Here is a 19,582-nt window from a genome sequence, read left to right on the forward strand (position 1 = left end):
AAATAAAAGTATTCAAATTGTGCATGTATTTAACTCCAGGAGTCAGAATAACAATTGTACAAATAAAAATACCAGGTCAGTCTAAAATAGATTCAACAGCTGTACATGGGATTTGTTTAAGAGCCTGATATGTCACTAGGCAATCATAGAATTGCAATTTGACAAGCCTAGGGTTTTTTTTTAATTCAACCCTACAGTATTTACCCGAAAGTTCGCCAACAAGACTCAAAATTGGTCAGTAGCTAGAAATTTGACTTCCCGTTGGTACTGTATATACAAGATTGAAACAAGAAATATTTTGCTGCTCGAATTTTTGACGTAACAGTTTTAATTATTAAAAAAAGTCCTGTCAATTATTTGAAGTGATTAAAAAGATAGAAATTGTACAAAAAATGTAAAAAAAGTGTTATAAAAAAACTTTATAAAATACTGAATGTTGAAATGTGTGAATATTGCAATAGGAACTACTGTAGGGACCATCGTCTATGTTGTTTTCATGTCATCACCTACAGCGTTTATTCTACGAATTTAAAGTGAGTCTCTACGGATTTCTCATGTTTATATATATTAAAAGAATGTTTCAAAATATATTTAGCATTAATATTACTAGGAATACACTAAAGACACCTGCTTTGTAAATTTTACATTATCTACAAGCTGGTGACCAACTTTTAAATAGTAATAATAATAAATATGGCCCAGTTCAATGTAAGTAGGGCACGATAGAGCTTGCTGAATGTAGGGCAGAATTTGGCTTTAGCCTAAAACAAAGTTGTAGTTCTTTTATGCTGTGCAAGGGGTAGATAGTGTGAGCCACTAATATTATTAATAATATCCTGGATTTATAAAGTGCCTAATGTTGTGAAAACTCTAAGTGCTGTACATATTATAACTCTGGTCATTTTTGGATCAAACACATATGGAAATATGCTCCTATAATGCAGCTAGTAATCAGCGCAAAGTTGTGTCTTGACCTTACCAGGTACCCATTTGTACACCTGGGTGGAGAGAGATAAACATAAGTATCTTGACTAAGGATAATACAAGCAATGCGATCAGTAGTCATATACACTGTCCCAGCATTACGTTCCACTGGGAACTACGCATAAGAATGAAAAATAAAAAATGTATTCCGAATTTGTTGAAATGACAATAAAAAATCTAGGTCATGACCTCTTTACGACATCTCTTGTGACATAAATAAATCATAAAATCAAATGTTACAACACAAAAACCAGAGCATTTAAAACATTACCGAGGATAGTCCCATGGGATCTGGGTATGAAAGTTAGTAGGTGGGACTATACTATTAAAGCATGGGATTATAATCGGGTCATTATGCAAATCATGTAATTATAACAGAAATAGGTCTTACAATTGCATTGCAATCCCTGTTTGATGACGCCGTACAGTAGAGAGCCACAGTGGTCGCAAAATGTGAATCTTTTATAATTGTGAACCAAAAACTGATGAGGAACGTTGATCTGAAATCGCATATTCGGATTTTCTGTGTCCTGAAATTAAACAACAAAATATTAAATGACGAATGGCAAGGAGAGGGAAAGATTATCTTAAAATGGTTCAATGTTTTCCTTGTAGCAAACCAGACTTGATTGATGATATAGTATAAACTGTCAATCTATACACGTCATTTTATACTTTTTTTTTTTATTTTATTCAATCGAAACCAACAGCGATAATTACCGCCACTAACAGGTTTGATACAAACAAAGCCAGGACTGTTTAAAGCACCTTGATTGGTCCTAACATTGATTCTCTCGTCCAGTGCCCACCTTCACCGGAGGAAAGGCAGATACTAGATGCAGGGGCTGCCATAAGAGTCAGCAATGCTGATTTCAAATGCCTAACGGGACCCCAGCTCCATATACAGCACCCGGTATTCCCAGATGGTCTCCCATCAAAGCTCTAACCAGGCCCAACGTCGCTTAAAGGTGTATTGTCCCCCAAAAACATGGAAAATGAAAGTTAATAATAAAGTTAATCACTTCCATAAAAACAAAAAAATATTGTTTGAACTTATAAAAAGACAAAAAAAATGGTTAAATTCAACCAAAAACCCATTGACTGGCAGTCAGTTTGACTATTTTTTGCTTTAAATTACAGTTTTTTCAGGTAAATTCATTTTTTCCATCCATCAAAATGGCCAACTATTATGTGACATTAATTAAAATGGCATACTCAACAAAAAATTGTTTAAAATTTTTTTTTCCATGGGGAAAACAATACTGTACATCTTTAATAATGCTTAAGAATTGAATCAATTTTAGGGAATTACCCTAAAAAAACATTCTCAATGTCAAATGTCAATTGCATAAAGGATAAATGCTAAAATGAATTTTTAATTAATGTTTTAAAAATGTCTAATGTAGAAGAATATATATATCTTTGCAAAAGAATAATTAGTCTTTTCCCACTAGGTTTAGGCAATTCCCCTCCAACTGCTTTTCTGCTCCTCCACTGATCCTCTTCCCCACACAACTTCTACCTACAATGACCCTCCTTTGCCTCGTTTCCCCCTACCCTTAGCTACATTTATGTTTAATTATTTATATTTTCAGATTTTACTATGATGGTGGTGGCCTATTTATCTCTTCATCTAAGGGCCTGTTCAGACCTACGGAGTAATGCTTTCTATCGTATGCGGCATACAATTCCATAGGTCTGAACCAGGGAAAGATTAGTGGAAGCCACCTCTTACGACACTAAACTTTCGCTCGTTACAACAGCTCAAGGACGATCTTGACCTCTAAACAATCAAATTTACTCCTGCATACCAGATGTTCACCCAAATCGGTGACACTTCAGTTTCAAACGCAAGTGTTAGTAAAGCAAATCTGAACACTTTTCTGTTACAACACTAATCATAATATCACATTGCGTGCGATACGAACGCACAACTCCATGATTTGAACATACCCTTAATTTGTTTAGCCAGTTTTACCACCTTCGCCATACTAGCTACCTTGTTGGCGCTCACTCTCATCTGTTTATCTATATCACTCCTGTATTTTTTTTCATTCATTTTTTTGGTGGTAACACCCTCTGTATCCCTATTATAATTTGATTAGCTAGTCTTATATCACCAGACTTTTTACTTTTTTGCTAGTCTTACCTCACCAGGGTTTAGTTCTTTACATTTAGTGATCATCAAAGTATGACATCGTTTATGAACCACGACAGTACATACTAAAAGAAGAAAACGAAAATACATGTAAGTATGGAAGGAAAACTGTGCATAAAAATACTTGAATCTCTATAAAATTAAATAAGGATTCTTGAATTTTATGGAAACATGAGGTTTAAATAAAAATGGTGAGGGTTTTGTTGCCGCTGTTGTGTGATTGTATGTTTTTATTGCTATATTAAATTATTACAATAAATATTTTTCAGTGCATTTCATTTTAAGCTACTCACTGTAATACTGTATTTTAAAACTCCTTTGTTGATGTAATTCAAAAGCGATTTATTTATTATTCATTGCGCAATGACATTCAACAACGACCCTTACCTTGACATTGATAGCCTTGACTGTACAGCCCCCTGTAAGCATAATGTAATAAACATCGTAAAAATGTATAGGAAAAAAAATGATATTAAGTACAGTATATCAGTATAGTATTTGAAAGAATAATTAATAATAAGAATAATATTCGAGTCATTCATGATATGTAAGAATAATATTCATTCTTCTATAAGTGCTTATTGCGCAATGCTTTTATGCGCTTCACATATTACCCCGGTCATTTTTTAAAATATCAAACATGTATGGAAACATTCTCCCATAATGCAGCTAGTAATCAGCACAAAGTCTTGATCTAACCAGATACCAATTTATACACCTGGGTGTAACATCCAAATATACATACCATATAAACTCTTTACAGTGTGAACAGAATGTTGGTTGTCGTAGAAACGTTGACATAAATTTGTGACCGTTGATTTGTCGTATTCTCTTGCCTCTAACGGCCAAACGACGCTTGTGCATTGCATTTTCCCTGGCTCGAAATACCCTTTCACCGGATGGTGCTTCGGCACCTAAAAAGAGATAAAAAAAGAGAATTACTGTAGTTTCTCATTTAAAACAATTTACCAAATGCAGCCTTTAGTTGAGTGGTTTACTGTAGAGCCCTATGGAAAAAAAAGTTCATGTTATTGTTAAACATATTGGGAGGATGTAACTATAGGCACAATATACAGTAGTAAAGATTAATATCGGCACGGTAAACCATGGGTCTAGTTTTCTGGGACGATAAGACAACAGATTAAAGAACCACTGTCAACCTTACTGATGGGAAACAATGAATTTCACGCACAGCCGAATTATGTGCTGTTAGCGTTCACACAAAATTTTACCGACCGGCACATTTAACTGTGCCGATAGAAATTACTAATTTACATGCACATCGACCACACCTGTACATGCACGATTGATGGTACCGATTGCCTTGTCATAATTGAGAAGCAACATCCAATTTTCTACTTTTCAAGTATATCTTGCTCTTCAAGAAGAATATGGCATTTGTTGGTTTATCCAGGTAAGCTAGGCATGAAAAAGACTATCCATTTCCAAATAGATTTAATAGTTTTCAACTGTCTATGGATTACCAACAAATTTCAAGAGAAAAATATTTATATCAATTGAGTATACAAACATAAACAAATCATAGTTTACTAGTAGTATCTTTTTTTGTAAGAAATATTTGTTTCTTATATTATCGGTTAAAAAATGTGACTGTAATTGTAGATCTTGTGATTCCATATGTGTAGGATTAAAAGTAGATACCATCTGCTAAAAGGAATAAAGGGTATTAATCATTTCAATGTAAATTAATTATCAATGATTTTTAATTAATCCCTTTAATCAAATACACTACCATGTACAATGTAGAACAGCATTTAATACCTGGATTTTATAAAGAAACAAAATCTGATATAATTTGAATTTTTTTACAAATTACATTTTCAGTTTTGTTTTTTGGGTTGGTCTACATTAGTCAGTCTGTACAGCTTTCTATGATGTCATTGTCATCACCATGCCCATATTAGTGATGACAATGTCAACATACTCATATAGTCATATATGGTTATGATGTGCCCATATATGGTTGTGAATTGATTCTTTACTTTATTCTTTACCTACTACAGGTATCTCATAATAAATGCTATGATGTCCTATACAGAGCAGATTCAACTTATTATTCAACAAGCCCATAATAGCCATGATACGTCGAGTGGTTATAAATATGTCAACATATCCATATATAGTCATGATGTATCCATATATAGTCATAATATGCCTATATATAGTCAAAATGAGCCTATATAGACATGATGTGCCCATATATAATCATGATGTGCCTATATTTACTGTAGTCATGATGTGCCCATATATAGACATGATGTGCCCATATATAAACTTAATGTGTCCATATATAGTCATGATGTGCCCTTACAGTATATAGTCATGATGTGCCCTTATATAGTCATGATGTGCCCTTATATAGTCATCATGGCATCACACCCATATAGAGAGTTCATAAACATGTCCGTCTTATATCAAATGCTACAAAGTTTGAACAGAGTTATGAATTTCAACTCATTACTCTTTACATCGTCTACGGCTAATTTGCCACTGATGCAGTACACGATAATTGATTACATCATCAACAGCTTTGCTGATGTCACTGCGCTAAAGTTGTGATGTCACAAACACTATATATAGCTGATGGTATCTCCCATGATGAAAGAAAATGCTGTAACACACATTAGAAAATGTACTTCATATGTAATGAACACAATGAAATGGATGCTTTTTTTCCCGATCTACGTGTGAACTCTAATAAGCAGATTAATTACGTATATTTTACTTTGTCTGCTGTATTTTATTACAAAATAACGTCAATAAATCAGTTTTCAATTATCTTGAAGGCGTGAACCAAAATTATGGAAAGTCTTTATATCCTGATACGCAATTTTAAAATATGATTTTTTGTTCTTATTCTCTGATGCAATTTCATTTGATCAATGAAAGAAAAAAAAAATTTTTGATGATAATTATTCTATTAATTATTATTACTCTTTTTTTTTGTTTGGAGTACAATTATTGCTCTAATATACCTTACATGGGATACCATTGAATGGTATATTGTCTGATAGAGATGTTCAAATGTTTTGAGTTTTACAGTGCTCATCTCGGAAGGGAAATAGGCAAATTTTAGTTTATCCAGTTAAGCTATGCAAACGTGAAATGAATGCTCTGCGGAGAGGTCTAAACATTCCATCATAAGATAGTTGGGAAGGAGGTATGGCGCCAGCATGGGGCCAGGGTGCGATTTTTTTTCTTCGTACATAAGTTAACCTATTATGTAAAACTACTTCCTAAATATAACTAAACATAACCCTGAAAATAATCTCTCTCTCACTATAAAGTAAAAAGAAGTTGCTCATGGGATTCGAACCCCATACATCGACATGTAAAGTCCATAGTCTATTCCACTTGACTACACAGACGGCTCAACAGAAAACGTTTGCATTGCGTCACATCTTATGGATATGAAGACTAATGAATATTCATGTATTTTTTGTGACGTTTCATGAGAGTTGCCCAACTTATGTATGAAAAGAAATATCACAGCCAGGGCTGGAGGTTGGCAAAGGAAAGATGGCAACAACTGGTTGATAATTCATTTTGAAGTTATTTTCTTTCGTTCTTTGGTTTCCTTTCTTTATTAACTGCTAAAAAAAATAATAATCAAGAAAACTAAGAAAAAATTTAAACAAAAATTTGCAATTACTTTTCTAGTTTTTAGTTATCCCATGACCTAGAGGATTGTAGGGTCGTAGCAGATGAGATACAGTAATAGTACAGTAGTACTCATCATGATGCGATACACAGGCATAAGCAATTACTTTTAATGAATTTTTTAATTAATAGAAAAAGGTGTAATACTGCATATTCATGGTTAACTGGAAAATCTGTATAATTATAAAGAACTGTAAATGTATCTATAAAAAAAGTGTGAAAATTAATGTTGCATGAACATTTTAATCGTACTCAATATTGAAACTGATATACATTTTTAATGTACAGTATTATGTTGAATATTCATATAGAATGACTGGATATTCTCTAAGGATTATAAAAGGTCACGACATTTGCAATAACCAGGTCAATCGGATTTTATAGCGAGTGTATACATTTTCATGTGGAAAATGGTTATTTATATTTAAATGTTTTTTTAAACAATAAATAATTTATATTATATAATAATAAAAAAATAAATAAAAATGTCTGTAGCTGTAAATTTGTTTTCTTGATGTGGAGCTTACTACTAAGTAGTGCTCCTTAGAAAAATCAGAGAGCAAAAAAAAATCATTTTTTCCAGATATATGCGAAACTGTACAGTAATACTGTAAAAAAGTGAAATTGTTTTTATTACAACTATGTCCCAAAAGTGGAATAAAAGATGATTTGAACCAAGGAATCTATGATACCCGAACCAAACAACTAAACAGTTCTCCACACCAAAAAAGAAACAGATTTCTTTTGGATTCAACAGTTGTTGTCCTAATGTTTAATTTCATGGAATTGATTTTAATTTCTTGTTTTTTTAAGATGGGATCAAAGTTCATCATATCTAATTTCTTTGTCAGATCTTAGAGGAATTAGTTCCTTCATGGTCAATGTTCTAATTTTAGCCAAGTTTAATTAAATGCAGTTTGTAAAGTACCTAATTGGGATATCTAATGAACGAGGGTTACTATTGGATCGTCCATTTAACATTACTTTAATTGTTTACATAGCATATCTCACCACAATCTTCTCAAGCCGTATTTGTGCACTACTAATTTATTTACTAAAAATAACCAAAGAGATAATTATGATAGATTTTACTGATAAGACCACTTGCTATATTTTTAATTTGCATTCAAATTAATTCTTTATTTTAAAATTAAATTTACAGGAAGTGTTTTGAAAATTATAATGACTATTAAGCATGTCATGTTTATCAACTTTTTAGTGGAAATTTTTATCTCTGTCAGTTGATCTAAGAGCCAGTTTCTGCTGCATAAATCTGCTGTGAATAAATTAACTCCATTTTCTTGGGAGCAGAAACAGGACAAATTTGTGGTAACCGGTTAGAAGGCAGCGCAGTTATCGCTGGGCAACTTTTAGCTGCAACACAAAATAACGGTTATTTGATTGACAGATGCTGACCCCGAGTCAACAACACGGCAGTAACGTTTGAATTAACCGCCAGGACCAATTGCATTTTGGGTAATTCTAATGACTTTTGTCAACGACCACCCATTGATTTAACCGGTTATTTCAGAGCACAAATTGAGTAGAAACACGGTCTTGTTATTTTAATCCATTTTAAAATAAACGGTTAATTTGCGTTAAATGCAGCAGAAACAGACCCTAAAATAAAATATTAATAAAAAATAAATATTGAATCTGTAGGCAAACTTTATTATTACTCTGTGTTTTGATAAATAATTAAAATTTTGAATGATTGCTTTAAATTTGCTTTTTTTTCCATGTGAAAAGTATTAAACTGTATTGGTATGTAAACTACAGATTATTATCTACAAAACTGTTCTTTTAATTCATATCTCAAAATTGAAGTTTCCAAGGATTTATTTGTACAGTACATCAACCATGGAAAATGTATTATTTCTGTTAATATAACCACCCTTCCCACGTTCTGAATGAAATTACTGTGTTATTGTTCATGATAGAAAATCATGCACAAAGTTTATTTGTGGACAATAGGATTAACTACGGACCAGCCCATCCTTAAACATTATGTTTTCATTATAAACAAACACAACTATAGTAGTAAATTCTTTTAGGTTACTGTACTTACAGGTACAATCAACTCTACCAATAAACGTCTCGGGTGAATCACTCTTAAATATTTCCATACGGGGAGGTACCGCATTTACAGGGATTATTTTTGTAGGCCTGGTAGCACAAGTGTGAAAATATAGGGAGGTGCAGCATTTCTGGGGTATACCAGTATTTCCAAGGATTTGGTAGCACAAGTGCGGGAAATGACGGGGTTGGCCTAATATGTCTGGTTTTCCAGAAAGGCTAGTATTTGGAATGTGTTTTTAATGGTAAAAAAGAATAATTGGGATCTTTTGAGTACTCAAGAGTACAGTCCGTAATAAAACAGTATTATTGTACTGTGTACAGATTTTGTCATGTTTTCTCTTTCTTATCTCGAAAAGAAATGATGATGGTGGTTAGTGGGATGCTCCCACTTAGGGGTGTGGTTTCTGGACTGTAGGGGTGTTCAATGAATTGTCTAATTTTCTAGTATAACTCATTTGTCGGTTTATCCAGGTAAGCTACACATGAAATAGACTTACAGTATCCTACTACTGTACGTATAGCAAAAGCATTTTTTTTATAAATTCGCAAGTTGCAATTTCAAAATTAACAAAGGTTTGCTGGTTGTAATTTTTGAAAAAAATGGTAGTTACTTGATCTGCCAATTTCTATAATAAATCCTTTTTGTAGTTAATTAATTAATTTACCCAAACAAATGCTTGATTGCTAATTGGTTGGTAATGTTATAAACTAGCAAATGTTTACTAGTACAACTGAACTGTAGATAAAAATGTAGCTAATGTGACTGTTTGTACAGATTGCCACATACCATATAAATATTTGGACAGTGATAAAATATGTAATAAAACAATAATAAACAACCTCTTATTAAAACAATAACATGATCATTAAAATATAGTAAACTCTGTTTTACAATATTTTTTACGCCCTATTCTGAACTAAAAATCCTCCAAATTCAGTTCGCACAGAATTTACTGTACTGTATACCCTATTGGACAGTGATAAAATATGTAATATAAAACAATAATAAAGGACCTAAGTCTTATTAAAACATGATCATTAATATAAACACAACTGTTATACAATTCTTTTTTACGCCCTATTCTAAACTAAAAATCTTGCGAATTCAGTTTGCACAGAATTTACTGTACAGTATCTACCCTATTAACATAACAGTACTTGTATGAAATTAATCATGGGATATTGCCGTTCATTCTCCACTCTTCAAAAAGTGTGTTAGAAATATTTAATCAACATGAACAAGAGCTGTAGTCTTGAAGGTATTTGTAATTAGCATCTAGCTTGTGTGATACTATATCTGTGTATTTTACAGAGTGCATAAAGCAAGTACTCGGCCAAAATCTAAAAAGGCTTTTAAATATTCTTCCCAATGTACTTCCGAGTGTGGTTGTTTAAAACTAAATACTACACCGACTGAAAGCAGGTGAAGGAGCAGCCTGCCCGGGGCCCCTTAAATTTCGCAAATTTAAATTGTACTGCAAAAGATAGTTCATGAAATTAAGTTGATCCCTTCATTTCACAATTTTCAGGCCCTGAAACCCCGCTCCCCCTATATCAAAATCCTGAATCAGCCACTGAAAAGTAGTTGAAAGGGGTCTACACAGACAAAAGAAATCCATTTTAGTAATAAACTTTTTGTAATTTGAAGTAGTGCAGGCGACAAAAACGGGTAACGGTAGGATTGTAATTCAGACTCGTTTGTGAGGGAGGAGTGGCGTACCACCGAGAAACATACTCAAACAGAAGGATTATGTATCTGGAGCACCATCACTGTCCCACACATCAAATTTATTCTTGAATCTTCGCCTTATAAACTCAATGACATTATAACCTCATCCAACATGTTACATCCTTTTTTTAAATTTATTTAATCATTTTTAAAATTTATTTATTTATTTTTTTTTTAATTTATTTATTATCCTTCAATGAATGAAAATATTATATCCCTTTACACTCATAAACATAGGCCTATTTACATACAGTTGCATAGTTTATTAATAAATACAGTATAATATATCATATTCAGAAGTGTTCAGAATAAAGGCATTGAAAAATTGCCATTTAGTTAATTAAAAATGTACTGTAATTGGAACAGCTGTAGTTGAGTAACAAGACAAATTACATTATCAGAATTGTACATTTCAAAATTCCACTTGAAAATAAACCCTCTCAAACTAAATACCTCTTAAAATAGCCTAAATATTTTGGAAAGCTCTGTATTATAATACTATAGGATGTACTGTGTATAAGTTATATTAAGGCCAAGCAAAAAGATAAAAAGGATTACATTAAACAAAATTTAATAAACTTGATGATGGTACTGTAATGCTGTATGTGGGATGGCATGGTTCCCACCAGAGGATAACGGATGGCACCATTATTATTATTAGATACAGTACTTCTTTTTGTAAATTTGTTACTATTTTCGGAGAGGAGGGGCTATTTGTGTTTATCCAGGTAAGCTAGGCACGAAATAGACTTAATAAAACTGACAAGGAAGTCAATTACAGTACAAGTTTATACAATTAAGTGCCATATGTTATTTTAATTACAGTATTATTTTTGTGTTAAATAAACTCTGAACAAAGGAAAACGAACTATTGTACAAAATACTGAGATTAAATATATCTTTCAATAATCAAAACAATTTGAATAAAAACCAGAATAAATTATATGAAGTCATAATTACAGTATATGAATTAAATAAGTCATTAAACAACTGTACTGTATAAAGATGGTATTGTCATGAACAATGAAGATTAATAAAATCAGACTTTAAATAGGCCATTTTGTAGTTTTAATCAAGTTAATCACTTCCGTAGAAAGAAAAACAAAAAATATAATGTTTTCACTTATAAAAAGACAACATGTGTAAATTCACCTGTTGTTTATTTTTTTGTTTCAATTACATTTTTTTTCAGCTAAATATATTTTTTTTTTTCAACCAAATATATTTGGTAAGAATGAAAAACTATATGTGACATTAAAATGGTATAATTCAACACAAAAATTATTGATGTACCATACACTAAATATTGTGCAATAATTGTATGTTTATTCATGAGCTATTTTGAAGAAATAAAAGTGGGAAGAACACAAAAAACACAAAAAAAAATGTTTTTTCCCTTATTTTTCAAGGGGACAATTATCTTTAAAATAAACAGCGTATCATTCTGTTGTATAATCAGTTTATTTTTTAGTATTGCAATAATACCATATGGCGCAAACACAAATTGAAAAACCTTTTTTGTTCTCACTTACTGGTCCTTACAAAGTGTCAATGACATAAAAAATTGATTCAAAATAAATTCAGTGGGTGATTGACGTTGGAAATCTCATTCAGCGTTGTTAAAAAATGTATGTTTTTAATGTAATTCTCATTTCTAAAACCCTTTAATTCTCATAACACTTATTTCTTAAACTCAATCAAAAAATAAAAGTTCAATGACTTTGATTATAAATTATACTTCTTATTTTGAATCTTAAATTTAATTAAACAGTTGTTTGAATCAAAATTTTAATTCAATATTTTGTGGAACGTTTTTATCTCAAATTTAATGAGAAAATATAATTTTTTTGGGGGGTATAAATCCAAACATCATGGGACAATTTTAAAAACCTGTGGCCGTATTCACCATTCACACTAAAGGCTAAGGGAAACACCCTTAAAAGTAAAAAAATCTCCTACTGTATCTAAAGTGAATACAATTTAATGGAAATACTTATGGTAAATATTTATTGAGTTAAGTGAAATATTTAATATTTAAGGAAAATATCTCACTTAAGTGTGATTGGTGAATACGGTCACAGAATTTTCATAAGGTCCAGAATGATGGTCCCAGCAAAAATATGACTTCTTGATAAACTGAAAATTGGGTTAACCTACTGTATGTTCGAACAAAATGAGCTATAGTACAGTAGGCTACAGTAGATTTATAGTACTAAATGTATTAACAGTCACTTCTGCTGGTCTCTCAGAAGGGTTGGTTCAAATATTTAAACCACCACACCCTTTTCCCTGAAATACTCTTCCCTGCTATAACTGTTCTTTGCTTGAAAATGCTGTATCTCCTGGTCATGTCATTTACAGTACGTTTCTTCCGCATCATAGTGCCAAAAAAAAGAATTGTTTAAAAATTGACTGCATTTTTTTGTCCTTCAAATAACCATTAAAATCAGTGGGTATTTTTAACCGCTATTTTCAGGCTGCTATGTAACAGTTTATTGAAACTTTGCCTTGTTTCTGATGCCAAGAAATGGGGGGTACTGTAAGTTCACACACATGGTTTAATAATAATCAAGTATTTTTTCGCATCAGGACCTTAATTTCAAAGTTGACACTTAACTGTAATACAGAAACATTGTGCGTTATCAACAGGAAACCACTTGCCAGTATCTAGTAAACCTTTGACTGACACTCTGGTACTGTATTGTTAACAATAACCTGTCAGATCCTGATTGTACAGACATACAGTACTGTACCACTGATCATACTACTGTATATTTATAAAACAAAGGTTTACATGCTCATTGCTACTGTAGTTTCAGGATAGTAACTGTAGACTGAATCATTAGCAGGGCCTAAATTTCACAAATTACAATGCAAAAGATTAATGTAGGTACCTGTAATACTGTAAGTTTCATCATTTCTGAGACATAGTTTTTCTGTATTTATTTTGAACACGAACACATTTGGGCTGGCCTAATATAATACTGACAGTACATGTCTGGTTTTACGGGAAGTCTGGTATTAGAAATGTGTTTTAATGGTAAAAATGAATTTGGGACATTTGGGAGAGTTTCCGATTTTCAGAGAGTCCAATATTTGGAGAGTCCACTGTATACAGTATGGAGTGAGTGCAGAATCTGTTTGGGCTTTAGCCTATTCTCACTCCTGGTTATTTTTCATTGGTGACCGAATACATATTATTATTTGAGTACTACTGTATATGTACTGTACAGTAGATTGCCAAATTTAAAAGATACTGATCAGATACTGTACAGTATTTAAGGATCAATATAAAATGTGTTTGGATATTTTAGTTTACTAAGGCTTGGTTCCCACTTGAACGCAACACATGGCAAACCGGCAACATAAACATCTGACCAATCACAATGTTGTATTGTGCCCACGTCATTGTTTTACTGTACACTGACATTACAGTACTGTATATCAATACACAGATCTGTCAACTACAGCTCTGTCTATATTTTAAAATCAATATACCATAACAACTAATATTTTGTAATAAAAGTGAGGTTTCATTAATACAGTTATTTGCAAGGTTTAATACACAGTTATAATTTCTGTATCTTCTCTTTGTTCTTGGATTGGGTTCACACAACAGATAGCAACACAAAAGGTATTATTATGTAATAGTATACACAGACTGTACCATTGTGTCAGGAGACAGTTCATCAATAATACTAGGGTATGTTTATACATAGAGTGATCCATGGTTTATAGAACTCTTAAGAATCATATACAGTAGAATAGATACCTGTACAGATCTGTAAACTACAGTAGATAGTAACTGTAGTATTGTACAGTATACAGTTTAGTTGGAATTGTAGTAACAAATATCAGTATTTACTCTAAAGCTCTATCTACACTATCAAACTAGTTTGACAAAAAAAGTGTGATGTGCACACAAATATGGTAGTGATATGCCCAAATATGGTAGTGATATGACATCACCTTTTTTTGTCACATAAAGTTTGATAATGTAGACAAACATACGACTTTGATAGTGTTCAATAAATTGTAAACTGCTGACTATGGTAAATTCAAGGATGTCCTGGTTCTTTCGTGCTTTAAGCTTAATGTAGGATGTGAAATTATGGTGTAAAAAAATTAAAATACGTACCCTTTCCTTCTGATGATGATCCTTTTAATTCTATGATAATGTGTAATTTACCATGCGGCTCAAGGGGAATCTGAAGAGAAGAAAAGCAAAAAGTCATTCTATGAATGGTGCAGGACAGAGTCATAGCTAAACAATCTTCAGGTACTGTACAATACACAAACAATGATGGTGGAATCCAATCTACTGTACCTGATGTACTGTAGACATACTGTAAAGCCTTGTCTACACTATCAAACTTTATGTGACAAAAAAATGTGGCGTGCCCATATATGGACATGATGATGTCATATCACTACCATATTTAAGCATATCACTACCATATTTGGGTACATCACACTTCTTTGTCACATAAAGTTTGATAGTGTAGACAGAACTTAATAAATATTGTATATTTCAAATACAGTACTGTAACTCACTCTTTCACCAAGCAAAACTGCAGAGTTTGTACCATGGAGTAATATTCCATGTTTGTACCCACCGGTGAAAACTCCTGAGTTTTGGATTCAAGCCTCTGTAAATTTGTTTTAGCATGACCATACCAGACTTTATATATTGTAGTCTGTAGTATTGTTGTATGTATGTAGTACTTGTACATAAATGTGTTCATTATTTTTTATTTATTGTCTCCATGGTAACGATAAACACATTATTCTTTGCTGTTTTCATGTTATATATTGGTTCCATGTTAATTGCACTATACAGTAGTACTGGTGTATACTACAGTCTAGACGCATTTAATATAATATAGTTACTTGATTTGTACTAAAAAACATTAACAAAACTATACAACTACAGTATCAATGTGTCAGATTGCAACAGTGATGAACAAATTGTATGTTTATAATATATTTGACACAATTGATTTGAATTTATTGTTGTTGTTGTAGTGTACTTTTAAAAAATACCTGAATAAAATTCATGGAAATTACATGGGGAAAATTGTGGTAAAAAACTCCTGAGGAAATATGAGGTTCATCATTGTCAATGATCAGATGTACAGTAGAAATTATGTACAGTGCTGAAACAAAGGGTTTAATTTTGTCCTATTTAATACAGTACAGTATAATTCTAGATTGCCTGGGCCCTCATGAGACAAGCATTTGTTTCTAGTATTCGGGTCCCAGTTATTGTTGCTACAGTATAACTAAACTGAATAAATGTGAGTAGAAATAAAACTGTACAAAAAAAGCATAAACCTCAATTTTGACCAATTTTCAGATACCATGTACTGTATTGTATCTTTTTATTTCTTAATAAAGGCAAAAACAAATAACCCACCAGGGTCATTTTCCTACTATTTTAATGTGAGGAAATTTGAATTTTCCTTTATAATTTTATCTAGCCTTCAATCAAACCGAGTACTGTATCTCCCAATATTAATACATTAACATATTCATCTAGTGTTCTACTAGTGCTCTACACTGTATGACCTTCACTAATACAAATTTGTCTTACTGTAAATCGTAACAGAATATTCTATATTAACATAAAGAAATGAAATGTACTGCACTGTAACGTATTTAATACTCTACTGTAAATACACTTATTTAATGAATAAAATAATAATAAACTGATAATTAATGGTTTATCATTCAGTTTAAAACCATTTCTTTTTTACCTGCATACTGTCTGATACAGTGTGTTTGGAAATAAAAAATTAATTTTATGTTTTTAAACAGGTACTGTAATAATATGTTATTATGTATATAAACTACGGTTAATAAATCAATTTTGCGTAAAACTTGTAATACTGTACAGTCAATTTGGTGTGCTTATACGGATCTTATACAGTACAGGTACTTTAGAACAATACTGTACATGTTTCGTTACGTATTATTACTGTATTATAGAGGACAAAATTAAACTATTTGTTTCACTACTGTACATACTGCAATTTTGTGAATTTATTTTTTTTTTAATTCTAGGAACCTAAAATGAGACTGTAGTTTTAGTTTTCATTTCATTTCTCTAAAAAAACAATTCAAACTTTAGTAAGAACAATATTATTATTGGGTATAAAAGTGAAAAGTCTTGGAAGTCCTTGTGTGATACAGTATACTGTAGTTTACTGTACTTCTGTGTACATTAGTATCTTCAGATTTCATTAAAAATGTTAGCATACGTACTGTACATGAGATACAGTAATGGGTTTCATTAAAAATGTTAGCATGCACATACTTTACATGATAAAGTAATGGGCTATTTACAGTATATAGCAGGCCTGTATAAATACTGTAGTAGTACTGTAGGCCTAAAATCAGTATTGGTATTACAGTACAGTATTTTTTCATAGTAATACACGTAGTTAGTACTTTTATGACAATGAATAATTTCCTCTTAACAGACACTATCAAATTGAATTTAATTCTACAGGTAGATTTGTTAGAAAAAACACAGTAACAGTATGTACTGTCTTTAATAAAGTAACTGTAGTTATAACAGGCGAGTAATTATGAATATAAAGGAGAAGAAAAGATGGGCATGTTTCCCTTGTTTTGAAGTTTAAATTAATCAATAAATTCTATAAAAGAAATGGCATCAAATCAATTTTTACGATAAAATATTTTTTAATTATTCCAAAGGATTCAATTTTTATTGGTCCACTTTGAAATGGAAATTTGTTCTTCTTGGCGTAATTAAGACAATAAAACAACAAAGAAAAATACATCAAATTGCAAAACGCAACTTGTTAAAAATCATTGTATTATAGACATGTCCATACTTTGTTATTTTCTAATAATTAATATTTGGAATAGCTCAATGTAGTGCATTAATATAAAATTAACATTACATTCTTTTGTAATGTACCACTGTATACACAAAGCTGACAAAAACAACATTCACGATACAGTACAAACATAAGTTACAAATTTATAGTCATCAAAAACAGCTGATCGTACCAGACACCAATCTGAGTAATCTTAATGCTGTATAGTACTGTAGTAGTTTTCTGTTAGTCTACTATACTACTATGTAGTAGGATCCCTTTAAATCTGGGAATAACAGACATTGGCATGGGCAGACATCAAGGGCGGATCCAGCATTATAGATTAGGGGGAGCCTAAATATTTCATAAATGATAAAAACGATCTGTCGGATTGCAGAAAAATAATAAAAATAGTCATTGTTTTATAAAAAAAAAAACATGGCTGTTAAATTTTTGGGGGGCGCTAAAGCCTGGAAATGGTTGGAAAATGAGGCTGACTTTAAAGCTGGCTCGGTTTACAGGATCTGACTAAAATGTGGGATAGAATTAGGGCTATACCCATGTTACACTCATCATGTCTGTATACAGACTCCCAGTATTAGAATACCCCAAAAAAATAATGTACAGTAGTGTCTGCTTACATTACATGAATTATTGTTGTATAGTATTAGTAACCACAGATTTCTAAAGAAAAAAAAAACCTAACCTATTTACAGTAAAGCTTATTTTAGGTTTATACACAGGTCAATACATAGAAGATATAATAATACTAGTATTAGTACAGTACTTTGCTTCATATTTAGCACAGATTATTAATTTTTATGAAAAGTACATTAACCTAATTTGTAATGATAATTTCAAATCTTTGACATTTAAAAAATTCCATACAGTATTACAATATGTCCTGTTCACATCCTGTATTCTGTACCGTTTACTACCTGTATACTGTACGTCAAATTCGTTAACAATAATGTACAGTAAACCTCCTGAAATTGTTAACTAGGGGGTTAGAACGTCTGTGTACTATAGTATATGAAAAAATGTATTAATGTTATATTGTCTTTAAAAAAATAATAATGCTGTGGACTACGTAAATGCTTGAGAAAAAAAAAATGTGGACTATTACTTATTTTTTTGTATGCTTAAACAATAAACATAAATAAACAATATATCAGAATTAAACAGTTGGTGTTTTATTGTCTACATTTGAACTTAACATTCCTGATAATCAAAATATCAATCAAACAGCAATAGGAAATAAATTGTTTAATATCTTATAAACAAACAGTGTATTAAGTGCGAGTTGGATAATAGATAGTGTTTAATCACAAAATGTAAACATAATCAAAACCAAATTTGATAAACATGCACAGCACTGTCAAAAAACAACCCGATAAACTCTATATAAATAAATAACATCTTCTTACACTATCTAATTAATACATTATACTAATAACCAAATCTAATTTTCTAATTAATATATTATTATCTTACCCAAATATCTGATGTGTTTTCATTACTATTACTTGTGCAATTTAATAAATCCTTAATTGCTATAATTCGATTCGCCACAAAATCATCACCAAGAATTTTTGCATCATGATAAACAGTGATGCAGATATTTTCTGCATTTGTTACATCTGCTTCAAATTCTTCATGCCATTCAGGTTTGAACGTCCTTGCCTTTACCGTAGTTTTTCCTATATTATAATCATCTACATTTACTGTAATGTACGGATCTATCAACTGCAGCGAACCAAATCTGGACGCACAATCCGTGGGCTTCAAATCTTCTGCCTCACACACTTTCACGCGTAAAGATCCACTAAAAACGACCATAATTGCACCGTATATATTTCAAAATATAGAAAATAAACGCAACTATTAGTTGCAATATTCCCTTGCCAAATTTGGCACGGATTTGAAGGAATTCCAGATGAATTGCACTTTCGCTTTCATTGAAAATTCAAGCAGCCTACGCCTTACCAAGGGTACCGTCTATCTATTCAACAAAAACATAAACCTCTAATAATATTTATCTGTATTCATAAATTGTATTTTGAAATAAATTTCAAAAATTTCAATAAGATAAACAAATAAATTATC

General features: G+C 31.5%; 1 protein-coding gene across 2 annotated transcripts in view; it reads right to left on the bottom strand.

Annotated features, from left to right (window-relative positions):
- Positions 1-19,461, bottom strand: part of LOC144852808 (calcium-independent protein kinase C-like) — a 34,932-nt gene extending 15,471 nt beyond the window's left edge. For both annotated transcript variants that reach the window (XM_078710787.1, XM_078710788.1), the window contains exons 1-6: positions 18,971-19,461; positions 14,770-14,839; positions 3,888-4,056; positions 3,530-3,561; positions 3,134-3,207; positions 1,376-1,514 (exon numbers count right to left, since the gene is read on the bottom strand). In XM_078710787.1, the coding sequence (XP_078566913.1) occupies positions 1,376-1,514; positions 3,134-3,207; positions 3,530-3,561; positions 3,888-4,056; positions 14,770-14,839; positions 18,971-19,315 (829 nt within the window). In that variant the 5' untranslated portion in view covers positions 19,316-19,461. The remainder of the gene's footprint in view (positions 1-1,375; positions 1,515-3,133; positions 3,208-3,529; positions 3,562-3,887; positions 4,057-14,769; positions 14,840-18,970) is intronic.
- Between the last annotated feature and the right edge of the window lie 121 nt (positions 19,462-19,582).

The sequence above is a fragment of the Antedon bifida genome, chromosome 9 (assembly GCF_963402885.1).
Source record: "Antedon bifida chromosome 9, ecAntBifi1.1, whole genome shotgun sequence".
NCBI lineage: Eukaryota > Metazoa > Echinodermata > Crinoidea > Comatulida > Antedonidae > Antedon > Antedon bifida.